At 36.6% G+C, this 20,137-nt stretch overlaps 1 protein-coding gene across 1 annotated transcript in view; it reads left to right on the forward strand.

Annotated features, from left to right (window-relative positions):
- The window catches only part of TSBP1 (testis expressed basic protein 1), a 150,297-nt gene that overhangs the window by 110,919 nt on the left and 19,241 nt on the right, over window positions 1-20,137 (forward strand). The window contains exons 26-38 of the mRNA XM_068994162.1: window positions 381-401; window positions 847-867; window positions 2,737-2,757; window positions 6,181-6,204; window positions 6,830-6,853; window positions 7,166-7,189; window positions 7,659-7,679; window positions 8,626-8,646; window positions 11,251-11,271; window positions 12,243-12,260; window positions 13,945-13,965; window positions 14,654-14,671; window positions 19,300-19,320. Coding sequence (XP_068850263.1) covers window positions 381-401; window positions 847-867; window positions 2,737-2,757; window positions 6,181-6,204; window positions 6,830-6,853; window positions 7,166-7,189; window positions 7,659-7,679; window positions 8,626-8,646; window positions 11,251-11,271; window positions 12,243-12,260; window positions 13,945-13,965; window positions 14,654-14,671; window positions 19,300-19,320 — 276 coding nt within the window. The remainder of the gene's footprint in view (window positions 1-380; window positions 402-846; window positions 868-2,736; window positions 2,758-6,180; window positions 6,205-6,829; window positions 6,854-7,165; window positions 7,190-7,658; window positions 7,680-8,625; window positions 8,647-11,250; window positions 11,272-12,242; window positions 12,261-13,944; window positions 13,966-14,653; window positions 14,672-19,299; window positions 19,321-20,137) is intronic.

Raw genomic sequence — 20,137 nt, forward strand, 5'->3', positions numbered from 1 at the left:
ACCCTTATCTTCCTACCCTAATACCTACTCCTAGAACATATTAGCTGGTCAGAAATACTTTAGTGTACAGGGTGGTCCCTTGAAAAGGCAATATCTTCTGTTACTGATAGGAAAGAAAAGTATAAAGTTTCGCATTTCTTTACTGTCTCCTTGCTTGACAAGGATCTTAGGAAACCCTTACCTCAGGCTGAAATATTGCAGTATATTTGAATATCCCTTTTGTTCTATAGTTAACCAAGCTCCCTGATGTTCTCATTACTGATACAACTTCCTCTCCCATACTCTACCTCTCCAAGTCTCATCCCTAAATAAAATTCATTAAAAGATGTATTCTTCATCTGAACATCCATACTCATTTGTCAATTTGAATTTCTTTTTAGTGCAAACTCCAGGACCTATTGGTAAGTTGCCCATATGTATGTGTGTGTGTGTGTGTGTGTGTATATATATATATATATATATGATACCTATGTACATTAATAAGGATGATGTAAGAAATGAAAGATGGCTCAGAGAGGGATAAAAAATGATGTGAAGAAAAAATATGAGGCAAATGGAGAGAAGAGAATATAATTAAGATTTTACCATAAACTCTTGGAAAGGCAATGATGAAATGGTTATCTTGCCAACTAAAACAGGGTTACAAATCTCCTAGAGGAAGATTCAATTCTTATGGAAAGGCTATAGTCCAGCAGCAACGCAGTAAAAAATATTTAATCTTGAAAACTGGAATTTAGTTATTCCAGGGAAACCATTTTCATTGCTCTCCTTTGAAAAACATCAATGGTACACATGTGTTTTTCATGTTTAACAAGTACAATAATTTATGTTTATTTCTGTTTTTAGTACAATATACTGGACCCAGTGGTAAGTCCCTTACCTATTTCTTTCCTCTGGTGTTCTACAATGTCTAAAGGGCCTGTTTCCTGTCTTAAATGTATCTATTGCCAGAAGGATGGTGGTTTTAGACATGTTTTCATGCTTTCCAGTTTCTACCTGCCTAGAACTTTCCAGGGCTATTTTCTATAGAAAAGGAATAAGAAAATTCCCTCAATAATGATCAGTAATGGCTTCTAAAACAATATAAAATTTTCTAGTGTGACAGAGAAAGAATAATAAGGATGACTTTCCAGTTCTGAAGTGCTTTGTAGTTTATTAAGGGCCTACTCAAAGATAATGGAGACAATGTAAAGACAATGAGAAAAGGCAGGCAATATGTGAAAATAAATGTAAAAGAGGGGAAAGACAATCAAATGTAAACAGATAGAGGTCTTACCAGGTTCCTTCTAGTTTCCAGGAATATTGCTCAGAATCTAGTCTACCCTAGGATCCCTCATCTTTTCCCCCAAGACTCACCCCAAACAACCCTCAACACACACACACACACACACACACACACACACACACACGAGCTCAGGGAACAGGATATGACAGTAGTTGGGCTGCAATTACAGGAACTGACAGATTCATCAGGTACCTACAAACCACAAGTAGAAGAAAGTAGAAGGTTAAGTTTGTACTGCAACTAGAAAGAGCAAAGCTGGTGTCAAAATCTGGAGTGTCAAAACCAACCCCATGTGATAGAAAATTTTTAGTATGGAAATTAAGTAATAGCATCGCAAAGTTTAAGCCAAATAGGAAAAAATTACCAGAAAGCAAGTCGGGTGTACTCAGACATTACTTCAACTAGCTGAGCTTCCACCATGTATCAGAAACTGATGAGCCCCGGGGATAAAGTCATGAATAAGAGAGAGAAAGATGTGGTTGACCCCTGGTGCTGTGGAGTTTACAGTCCTCCAGGATGTCTTGGAAAAAGGAACTCAAAATCTGGTGACTACAGGCGGTCTCCCACACAATCATACTATGACTGCTGAAATGGATGTTACTTGCCCTGAATGCTTCTTGTTGTGGATGAATACCAGCCATCATTTACTGACTGCTCCCCTAAATCAAGGCTGCCTTTCTCAGTACTTTTTTTTATCACCGAGACTTACAATCTTGAAAGTTCTCATAATTTTTATAAGGGGAAAAAAATCATGAATCAGTTCACCACAGAGGATCCCACTGTGGCTAAAGGAAGGGCTTCATTGGTCCAAGTCCCCTAATGGTCATGTGTGCCAGAGAATCTATATAGGTACATCAATTCCCTTTCCCTTCTTTTGCTCCCTGCTTAATTCCCTCTCCTAATGTGTAAACACTTTTAAATATATTGCAATGTTTAAATGAATTATATTGCTACATTCATTCCTTCCTAAGCTTTCCCCTAGACGTCACGTGATTTGGAGAATGCACAAAACACATTGATTAATTTTTTAATTAACAAAAACAAGTGCTTCAAGTGGGACTAGGAAAGACAAGCATTTGGAAAAAAACTTTTCAAACCAATCAAAACATCAGCAAGGGAAAAGACTAGTGAAAATAAGAATGGCAAAACTACACAGAAGTGTAGAAGCACAAGTTTAAGAGTTTATGAACATCTGGACGTGTTTCTTCTATTTACAAGACCCAAAAGGAATGGAAAGGATGGCCACTTTTCTGCCTCAGGCAGGAGATACAGACCTGAGGATACAAAGCACAGGGGTGGGTGCTTAAGCCCAGACCCTCAGCTAATAGGCAGGTTTCAGAGCTCCCTGCATCCTCTCTGCAGTTACTCTTTTTAAGCGTGTAATATGAGAACTGAGTTCTCTTGGTTCTACAAACTAATTTCTCCTTTTTTTCCTTCCATTTTTCCACCAGCTGAAACTTCAGAAACAACCTGTAAGTTCCATGCCTGTTCTTACAGTTGCTTTCAGCTCCTTACAGTATCTGGGTATAGAAATTTACATTTTCTTATCCCTTACTCATTCCACTATCTAGCTGCACCTCACCCCAAGAATAAATGAATTGAGGGGACTACAATCCACTTAATAACCTAAAATATATAATGTAATCTATACATACATGTAACATACACTATGGGCTTCTCTGGTGGCTCAGAGAGTAAAGAATACTACCTGCAAGGGAGAAGACCAGGGGTAGGGAAGATCCCCTAGAGCAGAGGATCGTAACCCACTCCAGTATTCTTACCTGGAGAATTCCATGGACAAAGAAGCCTGGCAGGCTACAGTCGATGGGATCACAAAGAGTCAGACACGAATGGGCAACTAACACACTAGTTCAGTTAAGATCAGTCGCTCAGTCGTGTCTGACTCCTTGCAACCCCATGGATCGCAGCACGCCAGGCCTCCCTGTCCATCACCAACTCCCAGAGTTTACCCAAACTCACATCCATCAAGTCAGTGATGCCATCCAGCCAGCTCATCCTCTGTCATCCCCTTCTCCTCCTGCCCCCAGTTCCTCCCAGTATCAGGGTCTTTTCCAATGAGTCAACTATTCGCATGAGGTGGCCAAAGTATTGGAGTTTCAGCTTCAACATCAGTCCCTCCAATGGACACCCAGGACTGATCTCCTTTAGGATGGACAGGTTGGATCTCCTTGCAGTCCAAGGGACTCTCAAGAGTCTTCTCCAACACCACAGTTGAAAAGCAGCAATTCTTCTGTGCTCAACTTTCTTTATAGTCCAACTCTCACATCCATACATGACCACTGGAAAAACCATAGCCTTGACTAGACAGATCTTTGTCGACAAAGTAATGTCTCCGCTTTTTAATATGCTATCTGGGTTGGCCGTAACTTTCCTTCCAAGGAGTAAGCGTCTTTTAATTTCATGGCTGCAATCACCATCTGCAGTGATTTTGGAGCCCCAAAAAATAAAGTCTGACACTGTTTCTACTGTTTCCCCACCTATTTCCCATGAAGTGATGGGACTGGATGCCATGATCTTAGTTTTCTGAATGTTGAGCTTTAAGCCAACTTTTTCACTCTCCTCTTTCACTTTCATCAAGAGGCTTTTTAGTTCCTCTACACTTTCCGCCATAAGGGTGGTGTTACCTGTGTATCTGAGGTTATTGATATTTCTTCCGGCAATCTTAATTCCAGTTTGTGCTTCTTCCAGCCCACCGTTTCTCATGATGTACTCTGCATATAAGTTAAATAAGCAGGGTGACAATATACAGCCTTAATGTACTCCTTTTCGTATTTGAAACCAGTCTGTTGTTCCATGTCCAGTTCTAACTGTTGCTTCCTGACCTGCATACACATTTCTCAAGAGGCAGGTCAGGTGATCTGGTATTCCCATCTCTTGAAGAATTTTCCACAGTTTATTGTGATCCACACAGTCAAAAGCTTTGGTATAGTCAATAAAGCAGATGTTTTTCTGGAACTCTCCTGCTTTTTTGATGATCCAGCATATGTTGGCAATTTGATCTCTTGTTCTTCTGCCTATTCTGAAACCAGCTTTTGAACATCTAGAAGTTCACAGTTCACGTATTGCTGAAGCCTGGCTTGGAGAATTTTGAGCATTACTTTGCTAGCATGTGAGATGAGTGCAATTGTGTGGTAGTTTGAGCATTCTTTGGCATTGCCTTTCTTTGGGATTGAAATGAAAACTGACCTTTTCCAGTCCTGTGGCCACTGCTGAGTTTTCCAAATTTCCTGGCATACTGAGTGCAGCACTTTCACAGCATCGTCTTTCAGGATTTGAAACAGCTCTACTGGAATTCCATCACCTCCACTAGCTTTGTTCATAGTGATGCTTTCTAAGGCCCACTTGGCTTCACATTCCAGGATATCTGGCTCTAGGTGAGTGATCACACCATCATGATTATCGTGGTTGTGAAGATCTTTTTTGTACAGTTCTTCTGTGTATTCCTGCCACCTCTTCTTAATATCTTCTGCTTCTGTTAGGTCCATACCATTTCTGTCCTTTATTGAGCCCATCATTGCATGAAATGTTCCCTTGGTATCTCTAATTTTCTTGAAGAGATCTCTAGTCTTTCCCATTCTGTTGTTTTCATCTATTTCTTTGCACTGATCGCTGAAGAAGGCTTTCTTATCTTTCCTTGCTATTTTCTGGAACTCTCCATTCAAATGGGAATATCATTCCTTTTCTCCTTTGCTTTTCACTTCTCTTCACAGCTATTTGTAAGGTCTCCTCAGACAGCCATTTTGCTTTTTTGCATTTCTAACACATATACACATACATACACACATACCTCGTATACAAATATATACATACATAAGGTGTATATACATATATATTATATTATATTTTAAAATAGAGGAAACTATCTGAAGTACTGTGACTTGTCAGCAAGGGAGGGAGTATATTTATATGAGTGAAGGAGACCTTGAGAAGCCTGCAGAAAAAGGGAGAAAAATAGTAAAGGCAATACAGTGTAAATTACCAACCCCACTCTAAGATTTTAAGCAGTTGACCAGCCACTGCAAAAAAGGAAGAGATAAATCATCTCCCAGACTAAGCAGAACGCAGAATCCTACAATTCAACCTACAAGGGATGATAGCAATTGTATTCCCCACCACAGTGTGCTATAACACCTACAAGGATTTGATTCTATCTCCACAGATATTTCTGATACTCTCTCTCAGAATAGTAAGAGGAAAAGTATTTCTTATTTCATCAGCCTTTCCACACTGATTTCTCTCTTTGCTTTTCGGCTTTGAGATCATCCTGTAAGTTTGAATATCTCACTTTCCAAAGGAACTCTGTTGTCTCCAGCAGTATCTAACAGATCTACCTGAACCAAAATTTATCCATCCTTATTGGGACTGCAATAACTTAAAGCTCCCACTTCCTTGACCTTTTGTTTTTCCATTATTCAGAATTCCACTAAGTTATTAATAAGTTTCCAGAATGTTCACTGAGTCATATAAAAATAAACAGCAGGAAAAAACATTTCTCCATGGTTCTAAAGACTGTTAGTTAGGGACTTTCCATGCAGAAGAGAAAAATGAATGAGAGAAAAAGATACAGACAATATTTCTGTTTTCCAGCTAGGTCATTTATATCAGCAATTAGCAAATTGTTTATTTCTCTGCTGTGCAGTTATCAAGGTCCAGTAATGTCTATTGGAACTTGAGTTCTGGTATAGGAATTTGAAACTCCTATTTTATTTTCCTTTTTCCTTTTCCATTAACCAGTATTCCATCAGCTGATTATAATTTTTCTGGAAAGTTCAAATGTCTGATCAGAAAAACTTTTTCTGTCTCTGACAGAAAAAATGAACTGAAGAATAAACAAGAAAGGAGTAATAAAAAAAAATCTCTCTGCTTGTTTTCAGCGGAATCAACTCCTCATGCAGTCAGTAAGTCTGTTTGTTTGCCCCAGAGTTTAACTGATTTCAAATGGGGTCCAAAATTCTTTACCTGGCCATACTGGAATACAAAGGGCTTGAGGTACATCTTGTTCTCTTGGAACCTGGCTATCAAAATGCCTCTGGGTTATTTTGACCAGGAAAGGTCTGACACTACTAATTTACATAAAAATGAAGAGGGGAGAAAAAAGTTTTGCTTAGTTATAAAGACCAACAAGAGACTACCTACAGACAATGAAAAAACGATGGGAGAGAGGAGGGGATAAGAAGTTTCTAAGACAGTTTTCATTTGGACCTCCTGCCCTATTTAGTCTGTTTTTCCATATTTGAATTCCAAGATACTTGAGGAAACTTCCCTGACCATATAGGTATTTCAAAGATTAGAAGTAACTGTTTCCTTCATGTCTCACACTCATATTTTCAATAAGTCAGCTTTTTAATAACTTTGTGGGGGAAAAACAAAACTCCACTGATTCACATAAAAAATAAAGAGCAGAGAGGAAAGTTTCCCAGCAGTTAAAATGATATGTTACAAGGGACTTCACAAAATGAAAAACATATTGAATGGGGAAAAAGTGGGGGGAAAGATAAAAATTTTCTCGGTTGTGTTTTCTAGATGGACCAGCTCCACAAGCCCTCAGTAAGTCACTCCATGTTTCTTCCACTGCGGGGTCCTATTTCTCCTTTCCCCAGCTGTGCTGGAACTTCTGGGCATAGGGTACATGCTGCTTTAACTAACCACTTACCCTCTCATGGTCAAAATTCCATTGTTATAAATGATTTTTTGAAAAGTCCAAATCCTGCTGACTTATGTTAAAAGTAAATAAAGACCAAAGGTAACATTTTTTCCTATTTTTATAATGACCTATCAAGAAGGAACTCTCTTTAAAAACGCAGACAGGAATACAGTGGGAGAGAAAAAGAGTTGTGACGATATTTTTCTGTCTTTCAGCTTGTCCACCTTCAATGCTCAGGGGTAAGTTTCATCCGTTTTTCCACTATTTCCTATTGTTGTTGTTCTCTACAAGGCCTAGGGACCAGACCCTGTCCTCTTCACTTCTAACTCTGTGTAGCGACCTGAGACTCATAGCTCTCAATTCCCTCTGCCTTCTGCTCATCCAGCTTCTTTCTCTGAGAAATCAACTTATATTTACTTAATCACAAATATGTATTTACTTTGCATCTCCTATGTGATCATAACTATATAAGTGCTTTAATTATTAATACTTTACACTATTTAATTCTTAGAGTAACTTCACTGACCTCTCTGTAAAGACTAAGAAACTGAGGCCACATCCTGGCCCAAGAATACATAGTCATAGAACCATAATTTAAACAAAGAGCTATGGAACAAATTAGCTTCTCCCCTACACAAATATAATTCCTTAAAAAGAAAGTTTGGTTTTTTCAAACAAATATCCACTGATATCTAATTTGTTTTCTAGGTCTGCCCCTGGCACCCATAAGTAAGTATAACATCTCTTTCTCTACTTTGGTTCTGTTTGGTCTTCAAAGTCTGAGGGACTTTTTTCTGTTATAGTGATTTGATTTTCTCATTGCTCGCTTATGTTCTTATTACTCAGCTTCCCCTACATTATTTTATGGGCATTATTATTAAGGCCTTCCCTGGTGGTTCCGCTTGCAGTATAAGAGAACCATGTTTGATCCCTGGGTGGGGAAGATCCCCTGGAGAAGGAAATGGCAACCCACTCCAGTATTCTAGCCTGGAGAATCCCATGGACAGAGGAGCCTGGTGGGCTACAGTCCATGGGGTCACAAAGAGTCGGACATGACTGAGTGAGTGACTAACACTTTCCCCTACATTATACATAATTTAAGAAAATACTGATTAGGGACTTCCCTGGCAGTCTAGTGGTTAAGACTCTGCTCCCAGTGCAGGGAGCAGGGGTTCAAATCCCTGGTCAGGGAACTATCCTGCATGCCATGTGGTACAGTCAGAACAAGGAGTAAGGTAGCATTTGTCAACAACAACAACAAAAAAAACTGAATATTATGAAATAACAGAGGTAGGCAGATTTTTTTGAGAGAGAAGGAAGTCCAAAATCATGTTTAAATGGAGACTGACTTTTGAGTGTTCCCTCAAAGAATACACTGCTATCCAAAGGAAACAGAAATATCCAGTTATCTTTGCCTGGTACTATAGCCAAAGTTGTTCAGATCCAGTATATTAAGAAGACTTTTGAGAAAACCCTGCTTTGAATTCATCATTAAATCATCACTGCTTGATCTCATATCTAAGTTTGCATTGCAACTGCTTTCTACAGCCATTTGTGATGCTTTCTTCTTATTCCCACCCAAGTCCTCCCCTCACAGACACAGACAGAATATATTAGATACTATTATGTTTTTTGTATTTAACAAAAATTTCATGGATTTCTTTTTATTTTTTAGTGATTTCACAGAGAACTTCAAGTAAGTTTTTTACTTAACAATCTGTCTTAGGTGAGACTTTTTCTCAGCTTAGGTGTTTCTATTTTAACTAGCCAAAAGGTTGAGACTCATGTTTCTCATATTCAGTTGCTTCCATACTACCCAAAGGCCTCAAGAATAGGAATGCAAAATGACCTTTTTGATACATAATTATAGAAGTTCCTATTATTTCAGCTCTTAACTTCTCAGGTTACAAATATCAACAGTGACTTAATAGTTAAACCAGGTAAAGCACTGACCATGGTAATATTTTAGAGAAGGCAATGGCAACCCACTCCAGTATTCTTGCCTAGAAAATCTCATGGACAAAGGAGCCTGGCAGGCTACAGTCATGGGGTTGCAAGAGTCAGACACGACTTAGCAACTAAACCAAACCATGGTGATATTTAATATAGAATTCATGAAGCCATATTTTTCACTGTTCTAGTGTTCCATAATTTGAATTTGGTTCTCATACCTATAAGTGATTTTTATGCAAACCCAATATCCCCTAGGGTTTCTCAGATTGAAATAAAACCACATGAATATTAAAACCCAAAGTGCCTGTCAAGGTTAAAATTTTAGATGCCAATAGAGCCCAAAAATGTAATATAACTGAATGAGGTAAAGTACATCCCTTAGGAATTATGGAGAATTAGAAAGCCATATACATTCTAAAGAACACAGCTGCTACTTAACTCTACCCAATTTTCCCACAAATGGTAAAACTGTGGTCATCTGATACAAAGAATTGCCATGCTGCAGTCCATGGTGTCGCAAAGAGCTGGACACGACTTAGTGACTGAGCAAAAACATCAACTTGTAGAATATATGTTTTAGTTCTTGGAAGGAATCTACAAGAGCTTGCCCATTTCTAAGGGCTCCACTGCACTATCCTTGATGGGGAAGTACTGACTCCAGTCTGGACTATTTCAAAACCCCTTAGTTCTGTGCCCCCTGACAGTATATCCCATAGCCTGTCATTGAAGAGATACCCTCATCAAGTAGGCCACCAACTTGAGTGAAGTACCAGTACCAAAGCTCAAGCCCAGATATCTTCCACAATGCCCACCTGACCTTCAAGAAGCTCAAGTATCCTTGTCACTAGAAAAGGAAGAAGATGCCTGCTGCTCCAAGGCATCCTCCTCACTGTACACTGCTCCCACTCTTCAATTTTCTTTTCGTTATGCTCAAAATGCACAAAACAAATCAGCAAATCCACCAAGCAGACATTCAATTAGGAAATTGTTTGCCACACACCTTTTCTCACAGACAATCCCCGCCCCAGTCTTTATAAGCAAATCTCTTGAAGTCCTTCTCATTTACTTTCAGGAAGGAAATCACTATACCTTCCTATCCCACATCGTTTCTTAGTCAACTACCCACAACACTGAAGATTCCTTTAAATTTCCTTCCTCTTAAACTTGTGTGCTTATGGAGGCTTGGAAGAAAGATGGTATGTGAGACAGAAGAACTAATTTGGCCATCATTTGTTAAAGCCTTAGAGCAGCATTTCTGCATTGCACAGCTCTAGGAGTTCCTTCCCACTATGCTTCTGAGTCGTGCAATCCTTCCTATGGGTTTGTCTTACCTAAGTTGTATGAGGAGGGAAATATGAGAGGTTACAGCCTCTTTTTCCTTAGAGTTTTATCTCAGTAGTAATAGAGACATTCCCATTTCACATCCTCTTCTCCTTGCTTTAGGGAGAGAGCAGGTGGAGAATGAACTTGACAAATTTAGTGTAGAGATAGCATTTTAAAACCACTGGACTAAATTTGATTACCAATGGTGCCTGTAAAGATAAGAACGCTAAGAACTGTGCTCAGGAACGTCAGTTTTAGAGGTTAGGAAGAAGAAAAAAATCCAGCAAAGTATAGAAAGAAGGAGTGTGCAGGGAGGAAGAAGAAAAACCAGGAGAGTGGCTTATAGAACTCAAGAAAGTATTTCCAGATGAAAAGAGTATATAAACAACTGCACCTAAAACTTTCAAGAAATAAAAATTTGGACTGAGAATTGGTCATTGCATTTTGTAAAATGAGGGTTATTAGTAATCTTAATAGGGTAGAGGGGAAACAAAAGTCTAATTGAAGAGGTTATGGAGAGAGAGAAAAGTTAGAATGGTAAAGCAGTTGATATATAGCATATGGCATATAGCATACGGTAGAGCTAAGATAACATCATAAGAGCAGCACAGACGGGAGCTCTGATAGGTTGTGACTTCCCTCGTGGGGAGTAAAAGATAGACTATCCATGTTTTAAAAAGATAAAAGAAAAAGTTACATATATTTTTTAATGCAGTTTGGAAAAAGAATAAGCAGATATAAAAAAGAACAAAGTTGAAATCTTTGAAATGAAAAAAGTTACTGAAATTGAAACAGATAATTAAATAAAATCAGAGACCTAGATGGGAAAAGAAAGAGTGAGCTTCATTGCTGGCTATAGACCATTTCTTCCATAACATTTCCAAGGGAAAGTGGTCCTTGCAGAATCTCTTTTTTTCTTTCCACTACTGTTCAGTCTATGATGCTCATCGTAACATCAGTGAAAATGTGTTTCTGTTTCATTAGACAATCACACTAATTTGTTCCTTTGCTTTTTTTATTAAAGCAAGACCTGAAAAATCTAAAGGTAGGTCCCATGTTTCTCTCAATTCTGTTGTTATCACTGGTGTTTCATGGTACCTAGAGGCCCTTTTGTACCTTGTTTTTAGTGTGAATGTTCACCAGGGCTTAAGATTTATATTTCTGACTCTATGGTTTATTTTTTTCTAGCATTTCTCTTCTTCTAGCTTCTTGTTTCCCTATTCATATTTTCAGTAGCTTGCTTCATTTTGAACTATCAACATTCATTTGGAGGCTATAATTGAAACTAATTGGTACACTATGGGGTACTATAATAACAAATACTAGTTGTTACATACTTACAAGGTACCAGGCACTGTACTTAGCTTTATATATGCATATACATTATATAAGATAAATATTGTTATTCCTATAAGAAGAAGGAAGTGGTAAGACTAGGTAACTTGCTCATGACCACACAATTATGAGCAGAAGAGGTTGGGATTCAAATTCAGGTTTATTTACCTGAATCTAAAAGCAAGTACTGCTTTCATCCCATTCAAATGGGGAGTCACCCACCCTAAGATATCTATGTGACTGGGAAAAAGAGAACTTTTCTAAAATTAATCTAAAAAACAATAATTAGCAAGTAAGAATTACAGTAATGATCATGAGAAATCAATATGATCATTCCAAAGAAGTGATGAGAAAAAAAGGAATAATAATAAGGAGGCAATAAAGTGTGACATAAAAATCTTACCAAAAAGTTTGAATTAGCAGACAAAAACCAACAGGAAGAAATAGCATCTTCCAATGATTCCTCTCTGATCCTTTCTTTCAAAAAAAGCACTCAAATTAAAAGGTACTTAAACAGAATAATCTGAAGACATTTATTCTCCCGCTAATTTAACTGATTCCAAATAGAGAGTTTGGTGGTCTCTCAAAGTCCTGTTTTTTAAAACTTCCTGCATAAAGAATTTGAGAAGTAACTCGTTCTTCACATCTCATTCATTTAATTATTTTATTTCTCTTTCACAGTAAGGCAAGAACCACCAAGTAAGTTTTATATCTATCCATCAATTATAGGGTTGGTTCCTGTGTTGATTATATCCTTTTCTAAACAAGTAAGACCTTGACATTCAAGTTTTTCAATTTCTTTATTAATATTGATTAACTTCCTCTGCTGCTCCTGCTGCTAAGTCACTTCAGTCATGTCCGACTCTGTGTGACCCCGTAGACAGCAGCCCACCAGGCTCCCCCATCCTTGGGATTCTCCAGACAAGAACACTGGAGTGGCCATTGCCTTCTCCGAACTTCCTCTAGTCAGTGATGAATATTTTGAAAGTAAAAAACTCACAAATGGCAAATAACAAACAGGTTAAAGGTGACTTGGATTGGAAATAATGTTTTTGAACATTATTTTTTTTGAAAATTGTTACCTATGGAAAAAAGTGTTAACTGTTAGTATTTTTATTAGAGTTTATAGGTTCTTTTTGGTAAGAAATTTAAAAAGCATAAGACAGAAATAAAGATGAACTGGCAAAGTTAAATTCATTGAGATCTTACTCTTTCAAAAAAATATAATTATTGAGGTCTTATCATGTGCCAGGCACTGGGAATATAGCAGGGACCAAAAATAGAAAAAGATACCCCTGTCCTAGAGTTCATATGTAAATTTGAACATTCTAGACATGTTTCTCATCCAGAGAAGTTGGGGAAAATAGGAAGAAAATGTAGTTTATTTCTCTCACTTCTAAAAATGGAACAGTTGTATCTGACAAATATGTTTCAGAGGTATTATAGGGTATATTTCCATCTTTATTTACCAAACAATATCAATTAGATCAATGAGAGCCATATCCTCTGTATCTACATGAATGACAACTGCAATTCTAAGAAATTTCCCTTCTGTTTGATATTTGTTATTTACTCACTGTGGGCTTTTTCCTAAAAATGGTTGTTTCCATTTCAAGGAAAAAATTGACATTTATATTTTTCACACCCTATCCTAAGAATCCTACTAGAATATTTATGATTCTATACAAAGCACAGATTACAATGATAAGTGGGGAATATTAAAATGATTGATTTTTTTCATAGTAAGTTAAAATGTCCTACTAAAAACAAACTAGACTTCATATATTTTAAGAGACTTATGATAAGGACACAATAGAGATTATATATTATTGCCCAAGAAGAAACACAGGGAAAGTGAAGTCAATCTTCATTTCTGACAGCTGGAATTGCTTATGTTCAGTAATTTTTGCAAACACACAGACCAACTTCTTCCCACTTAGATTATTAAATAATATCTAGAAGATGAAGCTGATAAGCCGAAATAATTAAGAATGCCATGAAAATCTTGGCATTCACTCTACTGACTTTTCAAGAAAAGAATACGTTTTCAACTAAATGTAAGACAGGAATCACAGAGAAAAGTGGGAAAACTCACAAGGAAGAGTAAATAAAGGATATGAGGCTTTTCCAGCTCTGTGGTATTTTAATTTTCCATGAGAAATTAGATAAAAAGAAAATAACCTCCCCCTTTCTTATCCTTTTAAAATGATTGTGTTACTGTACAAGAAAGATTAAAGTAACTCATGTAAAAGGTTTGGAACTTACTCTTCCTTTTTCTTCCCAGAAATTCTTGTCTGGAAACAGTATTAGTAAGAATTCTATTATCAGTGTCAATTCTGTTATCAGTGTCAATCCATACTAATCATTTGTGTTTGGATTTTAGCACATGTAGCAGTACCTATCAGTAAGTCTTTTTTCATTTCATAAATTTGGTACAAATTGGAATCATAAACGGAGATATTTTTCCCAAATATGGCCAATTGCATTTATTCTATTTATAAGTAGTCTCTCTCTCTTTTACTTGGCAACCTGCTGTGTTATTAATTTTTCAATAAAAAGAATAAATATTTGATTGAGACTAAGTATAAAAAATATTTTATTTTCTAAAACTATTCAAAGAGCTTTTAATAACAAGAACCTTCCATACTATACAAAGGAAAGATATATAGGTGGGATATAACAAATATAGAGATACCAACAAAAAATAGAGGAAAATTCAGTATGATATGTTAGGTGTGGGAAGAGGAAAGGGAATAATTGCAATTAGCATTCAAATTTTTTGAAAGTTCTCCACATGATTTAAATCCTGTATACTAGAGGAGAAAGAAAAAGAATGACATAAGCATTTATGTTATTAGCCCAGTCTGCCTTTCTACTACATTGAAATACACTGAAGACAGTCGCATCAGACTAGGATTACTACTTCACCACAAAGAAATGCTAATTCCTCTTATTCCATTTTGGATTTCTTTCTGGGGGAGGTTTAGTGTCTTCCAAACATCTCTCTGTTGCCTTGGAAAAACAAGGAAGGTAACTATATTCTTGATGCTAAAATTCTGCTATTATGTATTTGTTTCATGTTGTTCTGCCAGTTACTCCAGTACCTATTGGTAAGTTATTATTCATCTATTTCTTAATTCCAATGTCTTTTTGAAAATTAGCCCTCAAGTAAAGGACTTCATATTTACATTTTCCAACCCATTTTGCCTCCCCATTATCCAGTACCCTTAAGTTACTGATAAATTTCAAAACCATAGTATGCCCAATGACTGGTAAAAAAAAATAAAGGATAGAAAATTAAGACCTTGAGGTAGTATTTTTCACCCAAAGAAGAAACAAATTTAAATAGAATAAGTAATGTCAGCATTGCTTTGGTAAGTAGTATACAATGATACATCACTGATCCCATTTAAATTAATATAATCCTTTTAGAAAGTAAACGTGCAGAGGCACTATATAAAGATACAAAGAATATAAGATATAAAGAATAGAGTATCCTTTAAACTCGTAGTTCCATTTCCATATACATGCTCTAAGGAATCATTCTAAATACGGAACAAAACAATTTGCATGATGCTAACTGGTTAAAAAAAAAAGTAAAGGTAATATATTTCAGTGTTTAAGAAAGGAATCAGACAGACCAATCAAATCTCAGTTAAAACACCAGTCATGTGGCTGTGGGTAAACTATTTAATGTCTCTTAAAATTTAATTTATATTATCTTCACTTGGTAACGTCTTTAATCATTTCCTTGAAAATTTGATGTTTTCATTCTCATTATTCCACACTACTGGAACAACTAATTTATTTATAATTAGTGGAAAACATAAACCCCTACTGACAGGAAAAAAAAAAATTAGGGAGAAACAAGTGCTGGTGACAGTTTAAATATTTCATCAATACAAGTCAAGCTGTGAGGAAAATCTGACGATGAAGAGGTGAGAGCAGGAAGTCAAATCTCTTCGCCTAAAGAAAAATTATGAGCTACATTCAAATGTGGTAACATCTGATACCTTTCTCCTACTATCCTCGAGGTCTACTTTAACATACTTTGCAGTGGAGAAATTTAAAAAAAAATAATTTTTCAAAAATTACCAATGAATATGAAATTCTTTTTTCTCAATTTCCTAAGAAACGTGTATAGATACATACTTTACCCTCTTACCTATGTCTCCTAAAATAGACTTAAAATTTTCATGTTCCAGTTACTAGAGGACGATAGCCTCTCTAACTCTTTTAGTCAGAGAGACGACATTATTCTTTCAAAGTAACACCCTAGAGAGAGATCTATTTTTATGTTTTTGACGCAGGATTTTGAAGTACCTCTAGGAGTTTAGTTCTTTATTTGGCAGTCACACAGAGCTTCTTCTTGGTTGACATTAGTTAAGTGCCCTCTAAGTGTCATGAGGAAACTGGCTATTCTTATCAAATGATAAAATGTTTGGCCATTTTTACTACTTTCAAGAGTAATAGTATTAATACAAACTCTGTTCAATACACTAGGGAAGTATGACCTTGACTTGGATGAGATTTTAGGTATAAATTCACCAGCTGCCTATTTTTCAGCAGCTTTTCATATTCCCTCCACATACAAGGCCAGTCATTCTATCTAATGACTATATTTCAACTCTTTTCTAAATGACCTATGAGCAAAGAATAAATCTTTAACTTGGTGTAATAACAGTCTTTACAGTCACTATTAGCTACTAATTCATAAATAATGCTTATCTATAATTGTGACATTTTAATACTTTATAATAATGTAAACTATTAATAATATCTAGATATTAATAACTTCTACCATAACAATTTCTGCATGTCATCCCCCAGCTTTCCTATTTATATGAAGTTGTGGGTATTTTAATGCCTCCACATTTGTCAGCCCTCAATTATTGGACAAAAACAGTAAAGGGGTTGATTTATGATGTTTCATTACAGCTTCCTTCTTAAAAGAGAAAGTGGTCTCAGGGATTTCTTTCCTCTTCCACTACAGAGAAATTTATTAGTAATTGAATTTTTGGAAGCTTGAGTTTTGCGTTAGGTGAGTAGAGTTCTTTTCCAAACGCACCAACAATTGTTTGGTTAGCAATCCTAGTGTCCTTTGGCCCCCACAGGGTTCCATTCCCATGCTTTGACTGGCTGTAATCATTTTTATTAATGCAAAATCTAAATAGTATATTTCCCCATCTCCTTTGCTTTTAAATTTTTCCCCAAAATTATTGATATTAAGTGAGAAATATATTCATGCAAAGAATAAACAGAACAGACATAATACGGCCTTATTTTTAATAGAAGAAATGTCCTAAAATAGCAAAGGTTTTAGCTCAAATATTTTCAAGATAAGACAAGGAATGAGTAAATTAAGTGACGGACTTAGAAGAATTATATAATGGAAAGTTAAGAACAGAACAGATGCATTATGAGATTAGACTCTAAAGTAGAAAAGAATAGGAGCAAAATTTAAATAAATACTTTAAATTTTCATAAAAATCGAGAAGAAAAGTGAAAGTAGCTTAACTCAACTCCATTTGCCCACTCTGAACATATGAAAGACTTAGGCCTATAACAGATCAGGAATTGAAGCTCCTGAGACTTTTCATTTGTCATTATAACCGATCTTGGTTTTTCCTGTTCTATACCACACAATTGCACTCATCTCACATGCTAGTAAAGTAATGCTCAAAATTCTCCAAGCCAGGCTTCAGCAATACACGAACCGTGAACTTCCAGATGTTCAAGCTGGTTTTAGAAAAGGCAGGGATCGAATTGCCAACATCTGCTGGATCATGGAAAAAGGAAGAAAGTTCCAGAAAAAACATCTATTTCTGCTTTATTGACTATGCCAAAGCCTTTGACTGTGTGGATCACAATAAACTGTGGAAAATTCTTCAAGAGATGGGAATACCAGACCACTGGACCTGCCTCTTGAGAAACCTGTATGCAGGTCAGGAAGCAACACTTAGAACTGGACATAGAACAACAGACTGGTTCCTAATAGGAAAAGGAGTACGTCAAGGCTGTATATTGTCACCCTGCTTATTCAACTTACATGCAGAGTACATCGGGAGAAACGCTGGGCTGGAAGAAGCACAAGCTGGAATCAAGATTGCCAGGAGAAATATCAATAACCTCAGATATGCAGATGACACCACCCTTAGGGCAGAAAGTGAAGAGGAATGAAAAAGCCTCTTGATGAAAGTCAAAGAGGAGACGGAAAAAGTTGGCTTAAAGCTCAACATTCAGAAAACGAAGATCATGGCATCCGGTCCCATCACTTCATGGGAAATAGGTGGGGAAACAGTGGAAACAGTGTCAGACTTTATTTTTGGGGGCTCCAAAATCACTGCAGATGGTGACTGCAGCCATGAAGTCACCTTACTCCTTGGAAGGAAAGTTATGACCTACCTAGATAGCATATTGAAAAGCACAGATATTACTTTGTCTACAAAGGTCCGTCTAGTCAAGGCTATGGTTTTTCCAGTGGTCATGTATGGATGTGAAAGTTGAACTGTGAAGAAAGCTGAGTGCCTAAAAATTGATGCTTTTGAACTGTGGTGTTGGAGAAGACTCTTGAGAGTCCCTTAGACTGCAAGGAGATCCAACCAGTCCATTCTAAAGGAGATCAGCCCTGGGTGTTCTTTGGAAGGAATGATGCTAAAGATGAAACTCCAATACTTTGGCCACCTCATGCAAAGAGTTGACTCATTGGAAAAGACTCTGATGCTGGCAGGGATTGGGGGCAGGAGGAGAAGGGGACAACAGAGGATGAGATGGCTGGATGGCATCACTGACTCGATGGACATGAGTTTGGGTGAATTCCAGGAGTTGGTGATGGACAGGGGGGCCTGGCATGCTGAGATTCATGGGGTCGCAAAGAGTCAGACACAACTGAGCAACTGAACTGAATTGATACCCTTTAAAGATATGTAAGTAAGAACTCTAATCTTAAATGGTTACATGTTTCACACATGCTACTTATTAAACCATATTTTAAAATTCTGGTTAAAACCCAGAGGTTATCAGAAAGAAAAAAAATCGAAAAATTATGACAAAAAATTTTTAATTGACAAAATTATAAATAAACATTCTCTACTGCAAAAAGAATATGAGAGCTGACCTAGTGGTTAGAGGTTTGAAATGGAGAGAGAATATTGAATGACAGAAAAAAAGAAGAGAAACTTAAAATAGTAATCTTGAACTGGTGATCATTCTCCTAAAATGTTGTGACTCTTGCCCTAGTTAAGAATCTTAAAAACAAAAAGTATTTCATTAGAAAAGTGAATTTCACTCATATAACCCATTAAACAGGCCTTCCTAAAGGAAATAAACCTGCAATATATACTGGAAGGACTGATACTCCAATACTTTGGCCACTGATGTGAAAAGCCTACATATTGGAAAAGACCCTGATGCTGGGCAAGACTGAGTTCAGGAGGAAAAAGAGACAACAGAGGATGAGATGGTTGGATGGCATCACCAACTCAATGGACATGAGTTTGACATGGGGTCGCAGAGTCAGACACAACTTAGCAACTGAACAGTAACAACAACAAAAAAATGATCTCAATATTTAGGTTATTCAAGTATAGTTAAGATTGAATTAATACAGAATAGAGTATTGATATAAGATGTAATGTTTCCCCAAAGTCCCTTTTCTGATGTTTCTAGTAGGGTTTTCAATGGGAATCAAGTACATAATTTTTTTAAAATAATAATTTGTTCTATTTTTCTTTTTTAGTAATTGGTCCAGTGGCAGGTGGTAAGTTCTAATCATCTTTCTCAGTTTCTTCTGGCCATCTGTAATACCTGTGTTCCTTTATTTGTTCTGATACTTTTCACATCTGACCAGTCTGAACCCTGAGTGACTATTTTCCAACACTTTCCTTCCACACTTTTTAGTATTACTTTAGGTTATAAATAGTTTGGAGGGTTGTTGGGTTTGGGAGTTTTTAGGGAGGAAGGCTGTAAATTAAAGGCCTACAGAAATAGGAAACCATATGTCAAGGATAAAGAAAAAAAAAATGTTCCTTTGGTTAGAGAATTAAGTTATAGAATAGAAACAAAGGGAAACAATGCTGGCAAAATACGCTGAAGTCAGATCACCAGAAAGACCATGGATATAACATAATAACAAATTTATATTTTAATCTGAAATATAGGGTCACAAAACAAAATTCCAAAAGATGAAAGGTAGAAAAATAAAATTAGAAAATATGAGTAAGCTGAAAGTATAAGGAAGGACAGATGCACAATGTAAACAAAGAAAAACAAATTAAAATAAGTTGAATACAGAAAGAAAAGTTGATCTTTGTCCCCTCCTTCATCTCTAAATCTGAACCACCACTGCTGCTCAGAGAGTAAACGTTAGGAGCACTACTCTAGAAGCCTTTTCTGATGCTCCCTCCTTGAAAGAACAGAATAGGAACTTATGTAATACTCAGGCAAACTTAAAAAATGAATACGTCTCCATTTTCCAAAAAGAGTTGGTCTGAATGGATCAATTGAAAAACAAAAATTACAAAACTCTGATGAATGAAATCAAAAAACTAAATAAATGGAAAGATAGTCCATGTTCA

The sequence above is a fragment of the Capricornis sumatraensis genome, chromosome 22 (assembly GCF_032405125.1).
Source record: "Capricornis sumatraensis isolate serow.1 chromosome 22, serow.2, whole genome shotgun sequence".
Lineage (NCBI taxonomy): Eukaryota > Metazoa > Chordata > Mammalia > Artiodactyla > Bovidae > Capricornis > Capricornis sumatraensis.